Source organism: Papilio polytes, unplaced genomic scaffold (genome assembly GCF_000836215.1).
Source record: "Papilio polytes unplaced genomic scaffold, Ppol_1.0 DF821845.1, whole genome shotgun sequence".
Taxonomy (NCBI): domain Eukaryota; kingdom Metazoa; phylum Arthropoda; class Insecta; order Lepidoptera; family Papilionidae; genus Papilio; species Papilio polytes.
In genome coordinates this window covers 2,054,034-2,078,214 of record NW_013527359.1, presented here as the reverse complement: position 1 = coordinate 2,078,214, position 24,181 = coordinate 2,054,034, and the positions used below count along the sequence as shown (strand labels likewise).

The following is a 24,181-nucleotide window of genomic DNA, read 5'->3' as shown; positions in this document are numbered from 1 at the left end:
GAGTTTAATTTGTACCAATGTTTTATTGTCAAAATTATTTTTATCGACTATCGATAAATTAAACAATGTCGTGGATGTATTTTACAACCCTAATGATGATGTGATGTCATAGTTCCACAACATTTTTAATAGAATTGATACTCCTTCAAAATTTAAGTTAGGACGATTTCGACGGCAAGTACTTTCGTATAAATAAAACCAAAACATTTGTTTATAAACTTATTTTATTAGCTTAACTAAATTAACTGCTTATTCTTCGATCTGAACTTCTTTCGCTTTAGGGCGCTGTGGCTTGCGTCTCGAGGGCTGGGAGCCTGCGGGTTTGGGCTTGGGAGTGGGCGGGTTCTCCAGAGCGTCGAGTTCAGCGTCGGTCAGTTGACCTTTGTACCAGTCCGCGCTGAAAAGAATGTTTTAAATTTAGAACGTAATAAATTGACGATCTATTCGACTCCTCTCATATTACATCTTACTAATATTATAAATGCGAAAGTTTCGATGTATGGATGCTTATTAGAGTTCGTAGCCTAAACAGCTGAACAGATCGCGATAAAATTTGGCAAAGACGTATAGGATAGTCTGGAAGAACACATAGGCTACTGGCTTTTGTTTTTTAATTTCACGCAGGTGAAGTCGCGGGCCATAACTAGTATTACATACAGACTGAACTTTTTGGCTAATATGAAGATAAATAATTAGATATGTTCTGCCTATACGTACCATTCGGGAACTTTCCTAGACCACTCGCATTTCTTGTTGACGTCATCAAAAGCCTGTCCCAGCTTGCATCCGGAGCGACGAGGCGTGTTGCCGTTGATGCACACGTAGAAGAACTGGCAGTCATCAGGGTCGGCGTAACGCGGGTGTGTCAGACCGAATGTCTCGTTGACAGGGGGGCAGTCGAATTGAAATACCTCTGTGAACGAAGACATGTGTAATTAATTAATAAATTATTGACTTAATGTAAGGCCAACTAAATGGTTACTTAGAGTCTCAAAAAAACCACCATTAACGTTTTAGATAGATGGGTTTTTTACTGGATTAATTAAGAGGTAAATTATACTTTTAAATCCAGTAAAATGGTGTAAAATAAAATGAAAAAATCTGATAACTTCGTTTTCGCTAAAGCATTTTTACGTTTAAAAAGACATTTTTTTTCTTACTAAGTCAAAGACTTCTAACAATATTCATACTTATATTATAAGTCCGAAAGTTTAGATGGATGCTTCTTAGAGTTTGTAGCCTAAACGGCTTAACGGATTTCAATGAAATTTGGTATTAATTAAAGAGGATACTCTGGAAGAACACACAGGGTACTCCTCTTTGTTTTTTTTTTATTTCCACGCAGACGAAGTCACGGGCGAAAGTTAGTAACTAAAATAAAATAGTGGTTCTTCAATTATTGATGTTCTCTTACCTGCAGCACCACATCCCTTCTTCTTAGCCTCATCAGGCCAGGTGCAGATGCCGGTCTTGTCATTGTACACAAGGCCGTCAGGACACGTTATCATATTGAACTTGCCGTCCACGCAGTAATAGAACTTGCCGCATTCCTTCGGGTCCTCGTGCGAGAAGTAACCGTTTTGACGTACACAATGTAGTGACGGTATGGGTTCCTCTGAAAATTTAATTATCAAATTAACATTTCATTGTAAATAACAGATTACTGTTTTCTCATTATTTCTACGGAATAAGTATCTGGTGGAAAATTCAAAATTCGTCTAATGAGAAATTTAACTTTTTCTTCGATTACACAATTTCATTTTCTGTCTTCTGTTTCGGTTTAAATATTTGAATATGTAAAAGTGAAGTATAAATTTATATCATTACTAAGCGAACGATTCTTGTTAATAGTCTTGTCAAGATATATACTTAAATATGTACAAAATTTTCACAATTGAGGAGAGAATAAATGCGAATCGATTATTGTGTATAGAGTGTATAGAGTCGTATAGAGTGTATAGAGTGATAATGGTGCATGACATTTTATTGTACCATATAAAACCTGGAAGTACAAGGCATATTAATTCCGCCGGACAACTCTACCAAAGTGGGTGCGACGTATTCTCTACGTCGCTCAAGGCCGCGTCTCCCTTGAGATGTGAAAGTTGTTTCGTTATAGATAACCTTTACAATATAGCCGGGGTATACACTGATGCGACGCGGTATTAAAATAGGAACACGTGCCGAATCTACTCACGTGTATCCTGACCTTTAAATTGCTGGCAAACTAAATGTTAATAGAACGTATATATTTATGTTTTTCTAACATTTCAAAAAATCAATCGACCGAAGAGGTAGTGAGAATATTTGATTTAATTAAATACCAACTATAGTAATATGCATATTGCAATTTTTTTCTTATTATATGTCTATAAATGACAATTTCTTTTTTAAAGCCTGCATAATACAGTTTGCTAACATTTAAATTATAAAGTATACATCAATTTTAAAGTCTAAAAATAAAGATAAATGTCTTCTAAAACATGTACCCTAAATCTATTTTCTTGTTCCGAGTGATAGTGAATTTTATTACTAGTACAATTTTAATTATAATTTACTATATCCTTATCACGAATGATACAAATACATTCACAAATGACCGCCACAAGTATAGTTCACGCGAACACCTTTCATTATTTGTGTGTCGTTTACTAATAAGTTTCGACAATTAAACGTAAAGTAATTGTTTCACGTTAAATACTTATTCAGTATACAGGTTTTTCTAAGGTCACAGTATGTATGAATACTATTCCTCTATTGCAAAACTACTTTAAACTACGTATCGAAAACTCTAATACCAAATGAGCTTGATTTTTTTTATATTTCAATCCAACCCGAGGTATTAATAACTGTAAATATAAAATATATTCTTTATATGAAATAAACATTTAAGATTTAACTTAAAAATAAATAAACTAATCACGTATCAATATTTGCTCGAATTCTCATTAAATTATAATTGTACAATATGTACATTTGTTAAAAAAACAAAGCAGTAACAATAAGAACATTTGATAGTGTTTGTATCAAGTGAAGACCTGTATAAGTTACTAACGGTAAACAAACAGGGTCTCAATTAATATGTACACTACACTGTAACACAGTTTGATACTAGCATTGGAATGTACTCACGTAGCTTGGGTCGCTGCGAGCAGTCCAGGTTGAAGGGCAGGTCGCACTTCTCCTCCAATGGGTTGTAGTCATTGAATACCATGCCATCGGGACATAGCTTTTCGATTATCTCACCATTTCTGAAAAAAAAATATAAAAGTCAATGGATTAATAGATGTGAATAAACTGTTGATAGAGTTTTGAATATTTTAAAAGTGTCACAATGCAAAATACGGGGAATTTAAAAGTCAATTAAGAACCCCAAATTTTTAAGAGTAAACATTCGACTACTACATAAAGTGTTTTATTTTAATGTAACACGAAGAATTTGATATTTAAATAATACACAAAAGGCAAATATCTCGAAACGGTCACGGATAGTAAAAGGTAAATCATCTTTAAATCCTACGTATTGGTAATACCGCACGAATCACGAAAAGTCGATGCACGAACAAGGTTAAGTTGCTATATGCCCAGTATATATGATATTTCGACAACGATTTACCGCATTTTAAACTTTATACGATTGTCAAAAGACTGAGTTATTAATGGCAAATATAACAAAACAAGACATGATTTACGTTTAAAGATTTGTCATGATAATCAAATAATACTAACAAGGCATTTTGCAAAATAAATATTGGCGATAGTAAGTGTTTTGCCTTATTCCTCGGAATATTTAAGTGTTATTTATTTAAGGCAAGGCCCAGCTTCGCCTAGATAGTTTAATAATAAACATACTAGATATGGGTAATAGGCTCAAACATATCAACATCAGCTCACTATAAGTACCCACCGAGGGGCTCGGAGCCTACCATGGGGTGACTAAGCCACAGAAAACCACACTATCATTGCCTTTAACAAGTACATATGTATTAGGACCATTTATTGACAGACCTGCATTCGTAGTATTTATCGCATTGTTCAGCATCAGCGAAGAATCCATCTTCTGGACAAGAATTTGTGATTTCAGCATCTTTCTCTGGATCAGCGACAGCCCGCGGCGGGGGATTCACTGGTTTTCTGCCTGATTTCTTTGGTACCGCTGACGACGCTAATACTGTAAAATTAAATAAATTTCTTAGTAAGCAATCGAAAGATAAAACACTTCATCATTTTTTTTGAAATCCAGTACACTTATAAAGCAACTTTTAAGTGATTATCACTTTTCAAATATGATATTAAAAAAAGAAAGGAATAATATGGCAAAAGAATATGTTAAATGAGGTTTAACTAATTTAATTCAATCAAAAACATGTTCCAATTTTAAAATAATTTCATAGGTCACCAGCAGCTCAAAGGTAGTAATTCCTGTCAAACCACTGAGGGCAAGCGATTATGACTGGTTCACATTGACAACTGGAAAACTTCCTAGTATGTGCCCCTCATGCTCTTGAAATTAATAGCATGATTTTTTTTTTTATGAGATGACAATTTTACTACATGAAATGTTTAGCTAATTGCCACTTATAATATTTTACATAGTATAATAACATAAATTTAATGAAACACTAAGTTAAGACTTAGGCTAAAATACATCAAATGGCTTCTATTCAAATAAATAAAAGATTTATTCAAACTATAGAGGTTTTTTTAGAGCAATAAATGTTAATCCAAAACAAACAGACTGCTTGAAAATACCAAAACGTATAAGACGATACAAAACGAATTCACACGACTTTAGTTTAAATTTATGTTCGTTCGATGGTCGGACAAAATGTCGCCGCTCGGAGATTTATCTAACATATTCGTATCTCAGCTTAGATCCGCATTCCCTGATAGCCTTGGCTGTTGAACCTCAACCTTACCTTATATTGCAACTAGAATTCAATTATTCAGTAGCCTATTATGTGCTGATAAACTTTTTCTTTCAAATAACTATGTAGATTTAATTCTAGAATGAATTAACCATATGAGAAAATCTTTCCATTCCGGATAAACTTTTTCAATGTAATTGATTGCATTGCTTCAAATCGTATAATCTATGCTAATACTAATATAGTTATACCAATATACTATTAATAGTATTAAAAAGAGGAAAGATTAGTATTTTTATGTATTGAAATAACTCAAAAATTACTGGGCCTATTGTAACAATTTTGTCACCGTTAGAAAGGTAATCTGTGAGTAACATAGGCTAAAATTTTTAAATCCACACGGACGAAGCCGCGAGCAACAGCTACGTTTAATACAGTCAGTTTAGATATTTTACACTAAATCTATACTGGGAAGTGACCCGTATTTACTAAAGGGTCGAATGCAGCAGTTAGTTTATGTAAATAAAATTTGTCAATGTCGTTTTATCTTGAAAATAATTTGCCGTATTTGTAATTATTTTTATTACGGCTAATTAAGGAACAGGTTTTATTTTATAAAGATTTATTCTTTTGGTATAATGAAATGAATATATCCTAAAACATTTAACCTATAACACAAAATCAAACAAAGCGTAGTGTAGCAACATTTCGCGCTAGTTTCTCTCTTACCTAACCGCGCTCAGCGCACAGTCGCAAGAAAGTTGTGCCAAAAATCCGCTTTGTGTATAAGCCTGTCTGTTAATATGACCATGACATTCTTATTCAATTTATACAACCAATATTTAAGGCTTTGATGTTATGTAAGATGAATTACTTTGAGTTAACTTTAATACGAAACTATGATGTACTGGAGATAAACGCGTTGATGTCTTTTCTTAGAAAGAATGTTCACCTCTTGGATACCAAAAAATATTCATACGTATTATGAAGAAAAAATTTTCTGATTTATGCTTAATGATACTTACATATTTCTTGTTCTTTAATACTTTATTTCACATTCTAGTATTTAGTAATATTGCTTTAATAAGCAATATTATATATAAGGCTAAATAACTTTTATAAACTGATTTACAAAATGATTTCAAGGCATATTAAAATATTTAAAAGATACTGTCCATTACCATACACGTATTCTAATTTGTTTTGAAAATATCAAAATAAACACTTACCTATTAGACATGTCAAAAAAAAGAATGTGACCTTCGACCGGAACGCCATCTTGTGTAATTTGTAATAACTATTGTTAATATAAGTTAAAAGTCACTATATAGTGACTTATACAAGCTTGACGCCTGCGCTGAGTTCTATAGCGCACTGAACATAACAGTTTTTGTCATCCGTTCTTAGCTGAAGAATGGCTAAGCGAAAGGTTACGTTAACAGCAACCCTCTCGCTCGCACAACAGTGAAGCTGTATATACTTGTACTGTGCACTCATGAGTACGTTCCTCGAAGCTGTTGGATCCTGTTATTGTTCTACGCGTTCCGCAAGAGAATTAGCACTAAGTAAAATGTCTGGAACACAATAATTATTAAGGTTCATTATAAAACTTGTTTTGTTTTTTAAAAAATGTTCAAACTGTTATTTTTTTAGTTTAATTAGATTATTTATACCTTTTAATAAAAGCAACAAAACAATTGATGTAAACGGCTGTTTCATAAGTTTGAACTAAGGTATGTGGGTTAAGTTGATACGGTTCGTTGAGTTTGTGATTAAACGTTTGGAAAGATTAATATACTTGATGTTCACTATTTTGCATTCTACGAAGTAATTAATTTGTAAAAGGTTATTTAATTTTGAACATTTCCTTATAGACATTTTATATAACAAAGCAGTGTTAAGGAAACTTCATGCGAGATTCATATCTAATTAAAGTATGAAAGCGTCATCGCTTTCATACTTTTGGTTACAGAAACCACCGCTAGTTTATTGCAGACGTCATATTTGCCTCTAAAATATATGTAAATATTATAAATGCTAAAGTTACGATGGATGAATGTTGGTTAACGTTTGTAGCCTAATCAGCTGAACGGATCTCCATGAAATTTGGCACAAGTTTAGAGCATAGTCTGAAAGAACACATAGGCTACTTGCAATTGTTTTTTTTTAATTCCGCGCAGACGGAGTCGCGCGCGACAGCTAGTATAAAATAAATGAATAAAAAGAAAACAAAAGAAAAACTAAAACACACTAAAACTAAAAATGTATACAACATAAGTACATAGGATGTGTTATTTACATGCTATGTTTTCTTCCATTCCATCTATGTTTTTGTTATAATATCAACATCAAAACAAAATTGTTGTCATTACGTTTTAAATACAAAACGATTTTTTCTTACTTCGGTGACGTGTATAAAACGCGTAGGTAGGCGTAATTACCTAAATATAAATAGCAAACACCCTATCCGCCCACAGAACAAGGCGCCTGCAATGTACTCATTTACAATTTAAATGTGTGAATTACAATAAATAAAAATATTTTCAATTAATTAAATCTAGCAACACTTACCACTGAGTGCAATGCTCTCGCAAACTCATTTCACACAAAGCACTAGGAAACATCAAATGTATCATTTTATACGTTTGAATCAAATGAGATACGTGGTTCATTTTATCAAGATGGCCGTCAGGAATCTTGAAGCATTGATGCATTTAGATTGAACGGCGGCAAATCAAAGGCATGTATTCACTATATTTCTTTACGTTAAATGAAATTGTTATTATGAAGAAATTCATAGTAATTCTGCGTACATAATATGAATTACATAAACTTACTACAATCCCACAACCGAAAGTCTTAAGTTTTTTTTTAACGCAGCACTTTAACAGAAACAAATGATATTTGTTTTAATTTTTTTTAGTCTTTTAGAATATTGGGTCTACGAACTGTTGTATTCGAGTTTATTTTATACAATTTTATTATCAAACTTCTTTAGTTTTAAGAGCTGGCTATGTTTACGATGTAACAAATAACAACTGAATATAAAATCTATTTACAGAATAAAGTGCTTACCATTTTGTATTGTAAAATATTAAGCGTGTTTTGAAAACATCTTCATCTTTTGTTTCTTTGCTTTGCATTTGTTTATTGTGAGTTATGAAACTTGTATCAACAAATCTTTTATTTTTATTACATTTACTTATATCCCATTTGAATGATGATTGATTTTCGTTTAGGCATTAAAGCAAAAAATCATTGATAAGTACTGGGTAAAGTAATAAAATAATACATTTTATCTCAAGACACATAATTTAAACACTCTTTAAAAAATTTTCCTTATAAAGCGAGTAAATTTAAATCTAATTTTATAAAGTATTTAAACAAGGCATTGCATCGACCAAAAAAGTACACAAAGAAATTTAACAACATCAACACGACAATAACACTTTGAAACAAGCGTGTATTTAAATGTACAAAATTACATGCAAGATCTGTACAACAGACATATCCTTTTAAGCTTTCCTTTAATGTCCAGACTAAAACTGGAGCCCACGTATGTGTGTAGCAATGCTTCTATAAAAGCTAGGATCTGCGTTTAGCCCTGACATTGCCCTTGGTCACTGCCTACGAGTTACAACAGAGCTAGTAATGTTGGAATTGACCACTTTAATAATTTTGGGGTTAGCAGCATGTGGTGTTGCTGATGACGGAAATACGTTATCTGGGAAGATTCCTGGGGAAAGTCGCCAAAGAAGACTTTTATGTAAGTATTTTTTTAATTACAGAATTAATATTAACAAGTTTGAAAACTATGAATGTTTTTTTTTGTAATCGTATTTCGATGCATTTTTTTTTTCAATTTGTGGTTATAATATATTTTTGAAAGGTCTAAAAGCATATATTTATCCGCTATTTTAAGTACAATTAAAAAAAAATGGCAAACATAGTTGAATAAATATAAAAAAATGTTATTGTATTTATCTCTATTTTTTAATAGTTTTTTTTTTACTTTTGTGTAAAAGTAAAAAACATTTCTTTTATACAATACCATATAAGGGGTATCATAATTTCTCAGAAAAAGAAAGAAAACCCACGGTCCGTTGCGTGCTGTATCAATGACCTAGACATTGCGTGGTAAGAAGCAACTTAGGGTTGGATTCAACACAAAATGAAAGCACTAACATCCAACCTCACCGATCATTACTATGCGATTACGTGCCCATAAAGCAATACAATCATGATCCCAATCTAAGATAAATTGAGATCCTCTACAGAATATTTTATTTAATACTCTGCAAAATATTGCAGAAATCTTATTGTAAACTAGCTGTTCCCGTGCGGCATCATCCGCATGAAATTATGAAAATTTTATTTTGTTGTTTACATTTGTCAAATTATTAATAGCAAATGTCAAAATGACATGACATATGACAAACCATGGCAACCTTGCTTCCTTGATGTAGGCAGCAACTTATGGTCTCTTTCCCACATTAGGGTTTTTATCCAAAATATTTACCCCCTAAGTTTAATGGCGTGAAAATATATAGCCTAAAGCGTGGTGTAAGTGTAAGGCTTTTTGTTAAAGAAAGATTTATTCAAAAATATGCTGTAATTGCTGACATCTTAGGCAACAAAGAAGTGTGTGTTTACGCTTTATTATAATAGTATAGAAGTATAGATTTGTACGAATATTACGTTATAAAATAGTTCAATTATAGATCATAAATTCTAAGTCACGTGTTTTTGCAAGATTATGCTTTCTGAACAATGACGTGTTACACTTGGATCTTTATATTTCATAAGTATTGTATTCTTTGGTATAATTTAAGAATGTTTGATTATATTGAAGCTTTAATTTTAATACAATAAACGTCAATAACGGAAAACATTTAATGTAAAACATGAATCATCAATTTTGTTAGTACAAAAAAGTCTTTGAGAATACAAATGTAAGGTAACCATGTAAGTCAATGACCGGAATAAGTTGATTTTAAGATTTATTGATCCCTCGTTCAATCAAAGGAGAAATTTATTATTAATCATGCATTGAATATACAACAAATGTTAAAGCTTTTGTAAGTTGCGTGTCAGTGTACGAGGCGCATTCAACTGTCCGTATCTCATTTGCAACGCGCCTAATGTCTTCCGACAAGTTGAAAATGTTTAATACATCCTTTGCGGACAACATTAATCACGATTTCAGATTAAATGTCGTGCGATTTAATTCTACCTTCAAATTAGTCGAGAAATGTTATTTAATTCCCTTCAAAATACATAGCTTTTATATTTTTATACATATTGCTTTAATATTTTCTTGCTTAATTACTATTACAATAAGTACGAAGGTTTAGATATGTGGATGGATGGATGTATGTTGGATGCCGTTATTTATAACGGCAAACGGCTGAGCAGATCTCAATGAAATTTGGTCTAGACGTAGAATAGTCTGAAAGAACATGAAGGATACTTACATTTGATTTTTTTTATTCCACACAAACGGAATCGGGCGAAAGTTAGTTCTTTTAGAATTCTAATGTTATTGTGTTTGTTTTCAGTTTATGACGAACAAGGAAACTTAGTGAAAACTTATTCTAATCCTTATCTTACTGATTTTGGAGCAAACAATAATATTTTCTGGAACCTGATGAATCCATTCTTTAGCTTTCTTAGGGTGAGTACACACAATTTCTCGTCATCATAATTTGATTTGGTTAACCAAATTTATTTATTAATTTTCCAGCCATCAAGATTCAGCGGTTCTACCATAGCATACATGATACCAGTATCCGATGCGGTGGTACAACAAATAAACACCGACCCAGTGTACCAGAACAAGCTAATGTTGCTCTTAACACGAGACCCAGTTGTAGAAATAAATCCCCTTTGCACCGGGAAGAGGGAACCAATACCTTCGCAGAAACTCTGTAGTAACTTCCTTAACTGCTGGGACGGCTGGGCGTTTGAACAGGAGTGTCCTGAAGGATTGCTGTTCTCTAATAATGGATACTGTGACTATGCTTATAATGTGGACTGCAGTAATAGAAAACTTAAAGGTAATTTCATCTTTTATATACAAATGAGAAAAAAAATGGGTTTTCGTTGTACCATATGTCACCAAACGTATTAAAATAGAGACAGTTTTTTAGTCTTACTAGGCTTAAAGTCTCATGAAGGGATGAAGTTTGAGATCGGCACCTTTTTTTCTCTATAGGCCTATTGAAAGAAATGTATCCAATTATTCCATTTATAAATATTCCTTGTAGGATAATTAAGTTTTACATGATGGTATAATGAGTTTAACTACTTAAGTTTCATGACTACGTCATTAATTCCCAAAACAGATTTAGATTCTAATCATTTGCCGTCACATTTTGAAACAGGTAATGATAGCTTAGCGTAACCAAATAAAGAATATAAACTCAATGTCGTGTGATTAGTCATCTCGAACAGTGCTATCTGGAAATAAGGCAATTTATCAACATGTAAATGCTTAGTTGTCTTTTAGAGTTTTGATAAATGTAATAACCAATGTAACAATGTTGATTGAAATTATCGGCCGTGAATTATTTATCAATACACTAAACAATTACATAAAGTTTATGGTAAAATAATAGACTTTAGAAAATAGTAAGTCCATCAAATTATTTATTTACAATATTTTTTAATTAATTAATGAATTGATGGAATAAGACCCTTGACATTTCGTCAGATGTCGCTGAAAATGTCACACCAAATATTATGCAAAGTGGCTTTTCAGTTATGTAACTCTTTGACATTATATCATCGATATCACACTCAAATATGACGAACTTTTTGCTATGTTCATACAAAATGTTTTCTTTGGTTAATAATTAATAAATTGCACATATAATGACCTTCACTTTTGTAAATCTTCACTCTCAGTCGGTGGGATCGTGGTCAAGCGCTAGCTTAAAAAAAATCAATCTGAAACGTTTAGAGTGTACCTATGAGTTTATATGGAGATGCGCACACTAATAGATTTTTAGTTGTGCTACTAAACAGTTGAATGGGCTGAGAATAATCGACAATCGCACAACAGCTGGACGATAGTTTAATCAAAGAAGTGCGCCCGCTCTTAACATTTTTGTCTACAAAAGTTATTGACATATTACCTTTATGTACTTTCGATATAAGGTAATAATAATATAATAGCCAGTAAGAATGTAATCGTCATGTAAATGTTATGTTTATGTATTTCGTATATATTTTCCAGATACCATAATATCGCGATGTCGCCAAGATTTCGAAACATTTCGAAACGAGACAAACTGCAACGAGTTCTTCGTGTGTGTGAACAGTCTGCCGGTCAGATTCAAATGCCCCTCTGACCTTTACTTTAACCAGGTATGGAAAATGTTTACTAAGTAGGGAGAGAAACATAAGCAAAAAATGTAAGGTTAACCTCCATGTAGGCAAACAAGGTTATCCTTTCTTAATAAAAAATATTTAACCATAGAAAGCCACTAATTGATTAATACTGACAAGTATTAGCATAAGTATACCTATTAAACGTCTATACAAAAAATAAGAAAGCATATATTATCTTCATATCTAGAAAAGGTAGAACCGTTTTTTTTGTATGTTGTCTTCGTAAGGTTGCAAACCAGTGTAACAAATGCGTTTTAAATAGACCAAGGAAAGAAATTTGTTCTCTTATTTTTAATTTTTTCTGACCTTTTATTTCTATAAAATATGGCCACAAAAACTTGACGAGACTTAAGACAGAAATCTAATTAATTAGATACAGTTTTCCTTATTAATTAAGTTCAGAACGGACTTGTTTATAATTTCCTAATTTGTCGACTCTACCTATCCAGTAAGTTTTATAATGCTACTGCAAAATTAAATTGATATCAACATTTTAAAAGTCCATATAAATGGTTTTAATAAATCCAACTGATTGATACATAAAATACATTCGAAAGGAAAAAAAACTTTGGCTTCGACTTAAGTTTGTATTAGCCAATATCGTGAACAAGCAATACTTTAATTAGGATTGTTAAGTTCCCTTTATGGTTTATAAATTAAAAATCAATGTCTTAACTTCACATTTTATTACTTTAACATTTTACATTTCAGTATTTGGGAGTATGTGATTATAAACATACCGTAAGTTGTAACACTTCGTTGACTGACCCTTCTGACTCCGATACTCAATCTACTACCACCGCCATCTATAGCACGAAGGATACAACTCCAATGGAACAAAGCACATCGCCTACAACTTCGACTCCTGGAGCAGTTCATCAGTTTATCAATACTTATTATGATAGCAAGAGTAAGTGTTAATATCTGTGATTTTTTTTTCTATATTTTTAAAGAACACGTTTCTTTAATGTAAATATAACTAGTCACCCGCGATTTCCTCCGAGTGGAATTCCAAAAATTAAAAGTAACCTATGTATACTTCCAGACTACGATCTAGATCTAAGCTATATTTCATCGAGATCCGTTTAGGCAGCAAACTTTCACTTTTGTAATATTAAAAATATTCCATTCAGTTTTTTTGAAGTTGAGATTTCTTAAGGAAATCAATGAATGATAAAAGATTGTTTTTATATATGTATTTAAATACTAAAAACACCTTATTACGTGCTTTTTAAAGGATTGTCTGATGTTCATTTTGTTATTCCAGCTTGGACTTCAACGCATGTTGCTATGTCACGTCAAGATGCTATTCGTCAGTTGAAGCTTAAAGCTATCGCTGATGTTAAAACAGCAGAATAACTCGAATCATTCCGAGGACATTTTAATAATTTTAATTTTGCTTTTTTTAATTCCGAAAGCTCCTTCTGTGAAAAGGCGTCATGTGGTTTGAGCCGGACAGTATAAAGTTTTGCAATTAATTTATTGTATTTTTTTAACTGAAATTAAGGAAAAATTCTATGGTGAAATAAATAAACAGTTGTGAGTAAAAAAATTTATTTACATTCGATTGTAAAAAAACCTTACCTAACCTAATTAACTTATATCACTAAGTTAATACATAATGTTCATATTCGACAAACTATCAACGTTTTCACGTTGGTAGCATGTCAAAGAGATTCTTTATTAGTATTACATATTTGGCAAACATTAAAAAAGCCTTACTTTCTTTGTCAGAAATTGCAATTGCCAAAGCGTTATACTTGTTTGATATAAAATTTATATTAAAACGCAAACATCTGTACTTTATCGTACTGTAGCGTTTCTAAAGCAAATAAATGTTATTTGCGTTTAATTCAATTAGAAATTTTAAAATAACTTAGACCAAAATCGGTAACTTAGACTTTAAATTTCAATTAATAATTTAATTTGTAGTTAAAAGGCCCTCTATGTTATACCAAGTACAGCTTAAGTCTATGCCTTCACTTGTCCCTTGACTTTCAAAATCCCAACTTCTTTAGCGCCTTGAGGTCGACGTCGCCGTAATAATCCTCGCTGCAACATATATTATTAACATTACAATCAAATATTTTTATATCACATCCAGCAAATATAGATTAAAAATTAAAAATAAAAAATATAAATTACGTAAGAAGCTGTTATAATAATTAATAAACATACCTTTTTGAAAGAAGACAAAGACTGGCTGTTAAAAGAACTAGTAGAGTATATACAGATTAAAAAAAAGAAATAAACTGAAATAATAAGTTATTAGAAGGTTACAAGAGTGTAAACAACATAGAAAAAGTGTTACCGTGAAAGTATGTTATGAGGAAATTCGTGCAAAAGTAAAATACTACCAACGTACAGATAAATAATACACAAAAGTGGTTTAATTTTTAAATGTTTTCTTTATTTTATCACTAAATGTAAAACTTAAGTATTACAGATTGTTTATCAAACAACAACGCTCAGTCGCAGAGAGATAATTCAATACATAGATTATTTACAAGGTCGTGGATTGATTGAAATGGAAACGTATCAATTTACACTGGACTTTATAAATGCAAATTTATATATTTATACATATAATATATCCTAGTCTTATTCGTTTCATATTTTCCAGAAGTATCACCGATCATAGTATCAGCGGAACAAACCATTCGAATGACTTACAGAGCACTATGAGAGCTAAGATACAATATAAAATAAATATTTCTAACGCTGTAAACTTTCTATTAACTTTCTAATCCGCCTCCGGAAATTGTTCTGTTAAGGCTACAACGAGAAAATTATTTGGCAACTAGAAATGAATACAAATCAATCGGCTTCACTCACTTAACAATTCGAAATTCAAATTTAAACTCGGTACAATATCTTCGCGCGCCGAAAACAACTTTTTTCTGATTTATTTATATTCAGACTGTGCTATACACGGTACGTGCTTGTTGTTTTTAATGCGCGAAGTAATTTAAAGTAAAAATGTGAGTATTAAAGGTTTAGAAGGGGAGGGAGTTAAGATTTAGTTCTCCTTCTGGGGGCGGGGTTTAAGCTGCTTTGGCTGTGTCTGGCGGGACTGGCCGTCGCTCTGGAGTCCAGCAAGGAGTTCGCTCTTGCGGATCGACTTCAGATCCAAATCGCCATAGTAGTCCTCGCTGAAAATGTACGCGCACCTTACTGCCTGTCGCATCTACTTATACTTAACTTATCTCCTACTGTAAATATTACTATACTTATTGCAATAAACGTTTTAAATGGCCATAATAATTCCGAGCAACTTTTACTGCGAACATACTAAGAGAATTGAAACTTGTGTAATAAAACTTGCCCACGACACTTAATATCTACTGAACTGCCTTGAATTTATAACGTATAAATCACCATTCGCTTAAATACACCTGCGTGTAATACAAAATGTATTCTTAGAAGTCAATAATGAGCTAAGGCGAGACTCGAAAGGATTCATACGACGCATTTGACCTTGGTTTGATCTTTTTAATCGTGACCGTCGCAGGCGCATCCCACTTTTAAAGTGATTGTTCCAAGCAGGCAGACCATGAACTAAAGATAAACCTTATTGAAAGGACTCATTGTTTCATTGAAAAACTAGTTTTGGATCAGCTCAAAAAGAAATCTAGTACTGTAATAGGAAACAACAGACGGATAAGTAGGCTAACAATCATTGAATGTAATATTGAAATTCGAATGGCGTTACTAAATCGGCGTAATACAGTTACTCGCCGAATAAGCTTATGAAACAAAACGGGCATTACCATACGTATGTATTCCGTTACACCAGTCGGCATTGACCAAGAACGTCCGCGGACACCGCATGACATATTCGTGGACAGCCGTGCAGTTCTACTTTAACTAATTTGAATTACAAATTCGTTGTAAATGTAAGATGCTATCCACTAATTAATTGTTTAAAAATTCTTTCAACATTGTTCGCTCGCATGCATCGGAATGTCTTCAGAATACATAATGATTATATAACTAAAACACTTGAATATTTAAATTCATCAAATAATATGTAAAATCTATCGAAAAGTGCAAAAGAATTGTTAGTCACAGGGATGTACGTTGTGGAATAGGAACAAAAGGAACACCGATTCGATAATACAGAGTTAAAAGAGTTTAATCGGTAAACATCCAGTGTGATTCAGTAGAAATATAGAAAGTGTTCAAGTTGCTTAGTCAAGATAGTTTCACTTGAACGATATCAGACAGATATTTTGTGAAAAAAGATATTTAATAAATATTACGAACGCAAAGAAGGAAATAGTACTCACCATCCGGGAACATCTTCGGGGTCTTCGCAGTTGCCAGTGCCATCAGAGTCTCCGATTTTGAAGACGGTGCCAATGGGGCAACCGTACTCCCGAGCGGTTCCCTCCAGACAGATGTAGTATTTGCGGCAGTCCTCAGGGTGAGCGTGACGGCTGAAGGAGCCAGCGTTGGCAACCTCACCGGGGTTAGCGCAAGAGAATCCGTTGGCTACTTCTGTGAAATACAAAAAATGTAAAATTAGTTTTGTCGGTCTTCTGAGAGCGGATTTTTAAATAATTTTAAACAAAAAAATTGACAAATGTATCTTTAGAAAAGTCTTGGATAGCACAAGGTAAAATTAAAATTCGAATGTAATGAGTTTAATGTAAACATACCCTCAGTCCTGCACTCAGGAACCTGGTCAGCCCACATGCAGACGCGCGCTTCTCTGTCGTAGGCAAGTCCGGGGCTGCACTGGTAGCGGGAGGCTTCACCGTTCCAGCAGTTCCAGAATACGTCACATTTCTTCTCATCAGCGAAGATACCGTACAGCCTTTGGCAGTGGGGGGTTGAGATTGGGGGTTCTGTTGAAAATAAATATAATATAATCTACTGAGCATTCGGAAAGAATGAGAGATTATTTTTGGAATATGTTATGAGCTTTCTGTGGTAAATTTATCTCTTATTAAATTTGATATATTTGTATTTTGACTCAGATATATTATGTAAATGTATGTTCATATTAGCACATTATAGCAATTTTTGTCACCAGCATAGAGAGATAATTTACTATACGTGATTAAACTAACGACCTTCTGACCACATCCTGGTAAGCGGAATACCATCACGAATAAATTTGAATGCAAATCCTTGTTAACCTTGACCGTGTATATGGAAAAATGTTACCAGGCGCTCATGAATTAATTTTTACATTCATTTGAATTTTTTTTCTCATTAACTTTTTTAATTTTATACTTTTATTCATGTATTAGCTTTTGCCCGCGACTCCGCCTGCGTGTAATTTTAAAAAAAAAATTCTACATCTATACCAAATTCTATCAGCCTAGGATACAAATTCTAACAAACATCCATCCGTCGACCAATTTACTTACCAAGTTGTGACCTGTCACCGCAGTCAACATTGTGAAGGTAGTCGCAGTTTTCTGTCAGGTATTTGGAGTCAGAGGCGTCGAAGGCGAGTCCGTTACCGCAGGTTTTCAGTTCAGCGACACCATTGTCGCACTTCCAGTATTTGTCGCAGGACACGTGGTGTGGGTAGAAACCGAAGTCATCGGGACATTTGAAGGATTCTTGACCGAGAGCTGTAACAAAGAAAAAAGACTTTTAGACTTTTCAATCATAAATATTATAGAGATACTAAAGTTACCAAATAATGTGGTAATATGCGTGCATGTGTGTCATCTTGAATTTTTAATGTAATTACGAAATGAGACGCAAGGGATTTTGCCAAGCGGCTATACGCGCAACAGATTTCACAACAACCGGTCACAGGGCCACTCTTTCTCCACAGAATGCAACGACAAATGGTTATTGAGTAATACACAACGTTGTACATAGCCTTTATTGCTGTACTGGAGAATAAAATGTTAAAAATATATTTCCTATCATGTAATTCCTAATTCTAATAAAAATCGTCAAGTTATAATCGCATTTAAAATCTAAATTTATTAAGTGACGTGTTAATTTAATAAATTACACAGATTCGTGTAAAAAAACTGACTGTAACAGGTTTTCGTGTATCTTGTTTGCTTACGATTGGACGTAAATACTTCCATATTCTGTGGTTATGTCACGAAACCTACTCACCAGTACCGGTTGACATTTGCGGCATACGCAACCAGTACAAGCGAAAACTTCGCGATCATTTTGCAACAAGCTTACTCTTTTTTATTTATAAATGTGCCAATTTATTTTTTATAAAAGTGTCATAAAGCTTTGAGTTAAATAAAAAAATTTCCTTATATGTATGTCCTTGATAACATTTACAAATCTCGATTGTATATTGCAGCTGAACTGTTAATAGTTTGATTATTCAATCAATACCAATTCATGTTACAAAATGCTTAAACACATATTGCCAAACATTACTTAACAAAATCGCTACGATTGTATTTTTCTAGGTTATGTTGCTTTAATGGATACACTAAAATTACACTCCTAAAAGCATGACCCTGTTAGCATTAATTGACCTCTAATTTACATAATCAACCACCACATTTATAAAATTTAGCAATATTTCAAATTATAACGTAAAAAAGTCATCTATTTTATTTGATTGCGCTAAAATTAAATGAAAAAACATTATTATTTGTGGTATAAAAAAATGTCAGACTTAGACAACATTCATTATTTATTATACTAAATCGAGGTTAACTGGACGCCTTTTAAATGCCTAACATTCTTGTCAGTTGAAGCAAGATTGTTACTAAATGAATGATGAAATTAATAAATAACACGAAACGGTTGAGAATTAATTTGCTACTAGTACACGTGAAGTTTATTAACAATACGAGCAATTTTAATTTGAAACGAAATATTTCACGCTTATTAGAACGTTTTGATTGTTAAATAATAGTTTTTTTTTCTTACTTTTACAAAGTTGTTATACGAGTACGTATTCTATGAAACTGTCCGTTATTATCTAAACAGTAATATAATCCTAAAGGTCTACTAATCCAAGTTCTCTTTCATAATATCCTCCGACAATGTCATATGAGCCTTCCATATAAATATATTACAAATTTATGACATAATCTACGGGTCATATAATCAATTACTTATGATAAGTTCAACTTCATGTACTAACTTAACAAATCAAGCACATGAAGTTGCACCTATTTAATATTCTACTGACTTCTAGACTCGATAACTTAATATTAACGGTAACTTAGTCCAATAGAGCTCTGATTTCTATTATACTTTTGACACGACACAAATATACGTCCATATTCGTTACGAAAGATTTCCCGCTAATTAATAATTAACAATTCAATTTGGTAACTTTATAATGCAATAAATGAAAATTAAAAAACCTAAATACGTCTAATTAATAATTTATAGTACCATTTTGAAATGTAACGAGCAATATTTATAAATAGGCGTAATCTTACACAATACATTATCCAACGCAAAGGTCAAAAACCGTTAAGTAATACAGGTGAAAGCCTCAAGTTGACCCAGAGAGCGAGCCTCGCCGGAACTTTCGATTTCGTTAACACCTTGATGCTCACGCGCATCTTATTAAGAAATCATGTCTAGCTGTTGACCTTTATCTACATTTTATTCAATAAATTATTTAAATATTAATTAGAACATCATTTTAATTTAATTATAGATTAATTTATACAATTTTCATCTTTATAATTTGGAAGTTAACACAATTATTATTGGTGAATAACTTAGAAGAATGTCAAGTTTTTTTATTATAATTAATTGTAACACGTAAAAAGCCTCATCTCGTAATGATATCTGGAAGTATTATGGTTGTATAATCTTTAGTATAAATGTTAAGTAACAATGAACTTAAAACTTGATTCTATTACCGCCTACTTACATTACATATAAGATAAGTTGATGTAACATTTAAAATAACATTAGATAATCATTGGCTTTGCGCTGTCGGTGAAAGTTTCAACGCTTTCTCGTTCATTTTTTTTACTCTACTTTGAATCTGATATTTTTTTTATAAACTGTGTACAACTTGGTAAGTTATTGCGTCAACTTAACTAACTTTGTCTATAAATATGTTTAATTATCATTTATTATTAGTATATATTAACTGCTAACATAAATGTCAGGTTAAATTTTCGATAATAAAGTGACTTTTTTTGTTATTTTTTAATATATCGCCAATATGTTAAACTTAATTGGAAACCTTTCATACAAATTTGTGTGAAGATTTTAATATGTGAAGAGTTAAGTTATTGATAAAATGTCGCTTATTTTACAATGTAATAAATTGTATCTATTGTATTTAAATATAAATATGTAATGTGACAAAATTTTAGTATAATTCTGATGTCAGCTTTGCAAAGGAATTTAATAAACCATAATTATTCTCTTGTGTTACAAAGGCGGATGGGTGAGGTCATCTATTATTAATACATAACTTGAAAATTGATTTTGAGTTACTCAGACACCTAATATTAAGATAAAGAATTGACTGTTGGTCTCAAAACATTTCTATCAACAGCATATGGATTATACTAGTATGACATATTACACTAATATATCATTTAAAATTACGTGACAAAATAAGTTTAGGAAATCTAGCAACTGTTTTAACATTTTTTTAAATACAGAGATGCCACAAAAAAAATAACATCGTCATTAAACCTAATACTACCTACAGTCATTCAGATATAACAAAAAGAAAACGCTTAACACGTTTAGGACCAAGTTTCTCGCAGGTAGGACGGAATATAAGAGGATAAACAAAAAGTCGAACGTTCGTAGTCGATACAAAGTTATTTATAAGAGGCGGTCACGAAGGACGTACAATCACCGTATCCTACATCGCCGGCGCCGACGTTACAAGCTTCCTACGTTACATACTGCCACGTTACAAACGCACACTTCATGTTATAAAAATCCTTACCAAACTATAATGACGGAAAGAATAACAGCATTCACGATTGTACCCAAAGGGATAAACTGGATAAGTACAATCAATCTAAATGAAAATTTAAAAACTGATAATGTAACAAGAATTCAATGTTATTTCGATAAACTATTAATTAACATCCACAGAAACGCGCCTGTGGATCGTAAATTAAGAAATTGTTGAATCTATATTGCTTTGTACATACAAGAACATTTACGGAATCAACGCAAATCGAAAAAAAAATTAGAGTAAGGAAATAGTTAAGAACGAATCAATTAGTTGAAACTAGGCACTAAGGTATTTTAAAAGTATTCATTGCATTCAATAAGGTTGTACACTATAGATTGTATACATTTTCAAACAAGTATTTCTTAGAAAACAATCCACTAAAACATAAACTATAATGCATTGTTATTCACATAATAAAAGAATAGTCGTTGAACATCACTTCCGGTGCATTGTTTTTAGCAATTAAATAATAAAAAAAACTGCTTCCGTAAAATACTAAGAATTTTTTTGCAAAAACAATTGACGACCTTTACTTTTTAATTACTTCTTAATTGTCTCTTATTTTTTGTAAACTTTAAATTAAAAAAGCTTTCCTTGTGTATTTTCAAACAAAAATTTCTAATTGGAAAGATTTGTACTTCTGTACGTATTGGAATTACTCAAAACCTACTGGGCCGATTTCAAAAAATCTTTCACCATTAAAAAGCTACGTTATCAGTGAGTGAGATAGGCTATTTTTATTTTCACACCTACGAAGACGCGAGCAACAGCTTGTATTAAAGTAGAAAATATTTGCTACGTATGGTCTCAACTTTAGAGATTTCGACACAAGCACTATGACATCATGGTTTAGTAGTACGAGCGAACATTAACACCAGGCAGTGTTGTAAGACTGCATACACTGAATACTTAACTAGACAGCACAATATAATTGAATAATTACTGTGCTTTGTATATATTAAATTCTAGTTCCAAAAGACCAATAATACGTCAATTTCATCTTAAAAGGTTTTATTTCGTGTGCCTTGACGAAAAAACAAAAACATCGTTAGTCTACGATTAAAAAGGAAGTTTTCCAGCAATATAAGTTAAAATTATAGATGACACAATAACACATTATGTCGTCTTATACAGATTCATCTCAATAACGGACGCCGTATGAAATACTGGTTTAACAAGAACATCAATCTTATTCGAAGTGACAAGCGTAAATATGTTTCTATGGTTTTATGCATTTGATTACTCCAAAATAACCAATCTTAAGGACGAATATAACAATCCTTTGTGGAAAATTTAGAAACAACTGTCCAAAACTATTTATAGATAGAGCCCTAATTTATATGCTTCGTTAATCTATTGTAAAATTATTGGTAAATGATAAAAAAAACGTAAAATTATTTCATCACTGTGTATGCGTTGTCTAAGTAGTTAAACTTTACTCAACGTTCGTAAACAAGTATAATTGACAAGAGATCGCAACATATCCCAGCTCAATGCCGCGCGCATTCAAGCAATCGATTAATTTTCACCGGATTTTCTTCTTGTGAAACTCGAACACGCACCGGCCATACTTGACAATTAAATAGCATCACGCAATAACTTTATGAATATTAACATTCTGTGAGACGAGTCGTTTTCGTTTAATCACAAACCACTCTCTAGTTTATCTTTGTGAATACGGAGGAATACGCAAAACATTCGTGAGAAACTCCTACGTGTTGGCAATATTAAACAATAGTAAATGCCTCATAACTAAAAAGTGCATGAATGAGGCGATGTCCTGTTTGACAAATTATTTATATGATTTTAATTTGTGTGGGAAAGATAATAGCTTACATAAAATAAGGCTCACGTTTTTTTTTTTTGTTATTCAATTAAAATATTTAGAAAGCTTTAGTAGATATTTTTTGTAGATTTCGTATCTAAATATCAACATTTAGAGGTGACAAAAAATGAATAAAAATTGCGTTATGATAATTCCGAAAAAATAAAATTTGGAAACAGAGAGTTGGTGACTTAAACGTAACGGGATCAAATAGGTTTTCACAATGCATGTCTTGTTATAGTTTGCTCATTTTCACACGTCTTGAATGACGTAATATGTACCATTGCGCTAGAAAGTGTAACGAGAGTGAGTTCAATTAGAAGTGACATTACGAAAATTCTTCTACATCTGTACTGCCTGTCGGTATAAGAAACTAACTTACATATTTCAAACTGCAACAATGCTTGCGTGTTATTTAAATTTCATAACGTTTAATGGCGTGATAAATGAGTGAAAGTCAGCCACCATAACTATAGGAGAGTATGTTGTAAGATAGATTTGTTGATCATAGCACGATATTGTGTAAAACAGTACTACAATGAGTCGTATTTAAATTGTAGCTATTTTCATTTTATACTTTTTGTTTCTTATCAATAAATCAATAAAACCTAGACCTATATTATTTTTAGAAATCTTCAAACAATACACTGAATTTAAATTGTAACGTCAATTCAATCTTTTTGTAGATAATTTGGAGAAAAACTAAACAATTAAGTTACAAAAATTTTAGATACAAATTGAGATTACTGACGTAATATCTTTACAGGAATATTGTGGTGGTCGACAATATATCGCAGTGAAAAATTGTGGAAAATGTCACGGTATACAGTTTTTCTCTCCGTGCTTATCTCGTTGGTAGAGTCGGTGCATAGCATCGGTAGTGTATCACATTTGCAGCTTTCGAGATCCCAATAAGATATGAGAGGCGAATGCATCGATACCGCTCTAGATAGTTCCAGTCGGCCACCAGGCACTACCGCATACGCCGCACCCTAAATATTTCAAATTCTACATACCCACGCCGAGGGCGGCCGCTAGCACTATAATACACCGTGAATTCATTATGTAAACTTTAAGTCCTTGCACGGGAGTAGTGGACACTGTTACGTTCGAGCACACACTGCGAGCGGGTGAATGGGCGGTCGAGGCTTTTATATCGGGTAGGCGTACGAGTAACTCGGGCGGTGAAAAGCGTCG

General features: G+C 32.3%; 3 protein-coding genes across 4 annotated transcripts; 1 reads left to right on the top strand and 2 right to left on the bottom strand.

The window, feature by feature from the left end:
- Positions 1–206: 206 nt before the first annotated feature.
- On the bottom strand, positions 207–6,263 carry LOC106107990 (probable chitinase 3). The gene is made up of 6 exons (XM_013289042.1): positions 6,098–6,263; positions 4,009–4,171; positions 3,133–3,251; positions 1,415–1,615; positions 718–913; positions 207–397 (listed from the first exon to the last, which is right to left on the bottom strand). Exons 1-6 carry the CDS (start codon positions 6,144–6,146, stop codon positions 250–252), a joined length of 876 nt encoding a protein of 291 aa, XP_013144496.1. The 5' UTR covers positions 6,147–6,263; the 3' UTR covers positions 207–249.
- Positions 6,264–8,463: 2,200 nt separating this feature from the next.
- LOC106107989 lies at positions 8,464–13,728 on the top strand. Its single transcript, XM_013289041.1, has 6 exons — positions 8,464–8,634; positions 10,427–10,542; positions 10,612–10,924; positions 12,106–12,236; positions 12,972–13,170; positions 13,528–13,728. Exons 1-6 carry the CDS (start codon positions 8,520–8,522, stop codon positions 13,617–13,619), a joined length of 966 nt encoding a protein of 321 aa, XP_013144495.1. The 5' UTR covers positions 8,464–8,519; the 3' UTR covers positions 13,620–13,728.
- Positions 13,729–13,797: 69 nt separating this feature from the next.
- Positions 13,798–24,134, bottom strand: LOC106107991. 2 transcript variants are annotated; one of them, XM_013289044.1, is made up of 5 exons: positions 24,001–24,134; positions 17,639–17,848; positions 16,922–17,110; positions 16,550–16,760; positions 13,798–14,312 (listed from the first exon to the last, which is right to left on the bottom strand). In XM_013289044.1, the coding sequence occupies exons 1-5, from the start codon at positions 24,044–24,046 to the stop codon at positions 14,258–14,260; spliced, it is 711 nt and encodes a 236-aa protein (XP_013144498.1). In that variant the 5' UTR covers positions 24,047–24,134; the 3' UTR covers positions 13,798–14,257. The 2 variants fall into 2 exon arrangements, with proteins under 2 accessions (XP_013144498.1, XP_013144497.1); XM_013289043.1 differs by lacking the exon at positions 13,798–14,312 and adding an exon at positions 14,649–15,412.
- Positions 24,135–24,181: the final 47 nt, after the last annotated feature.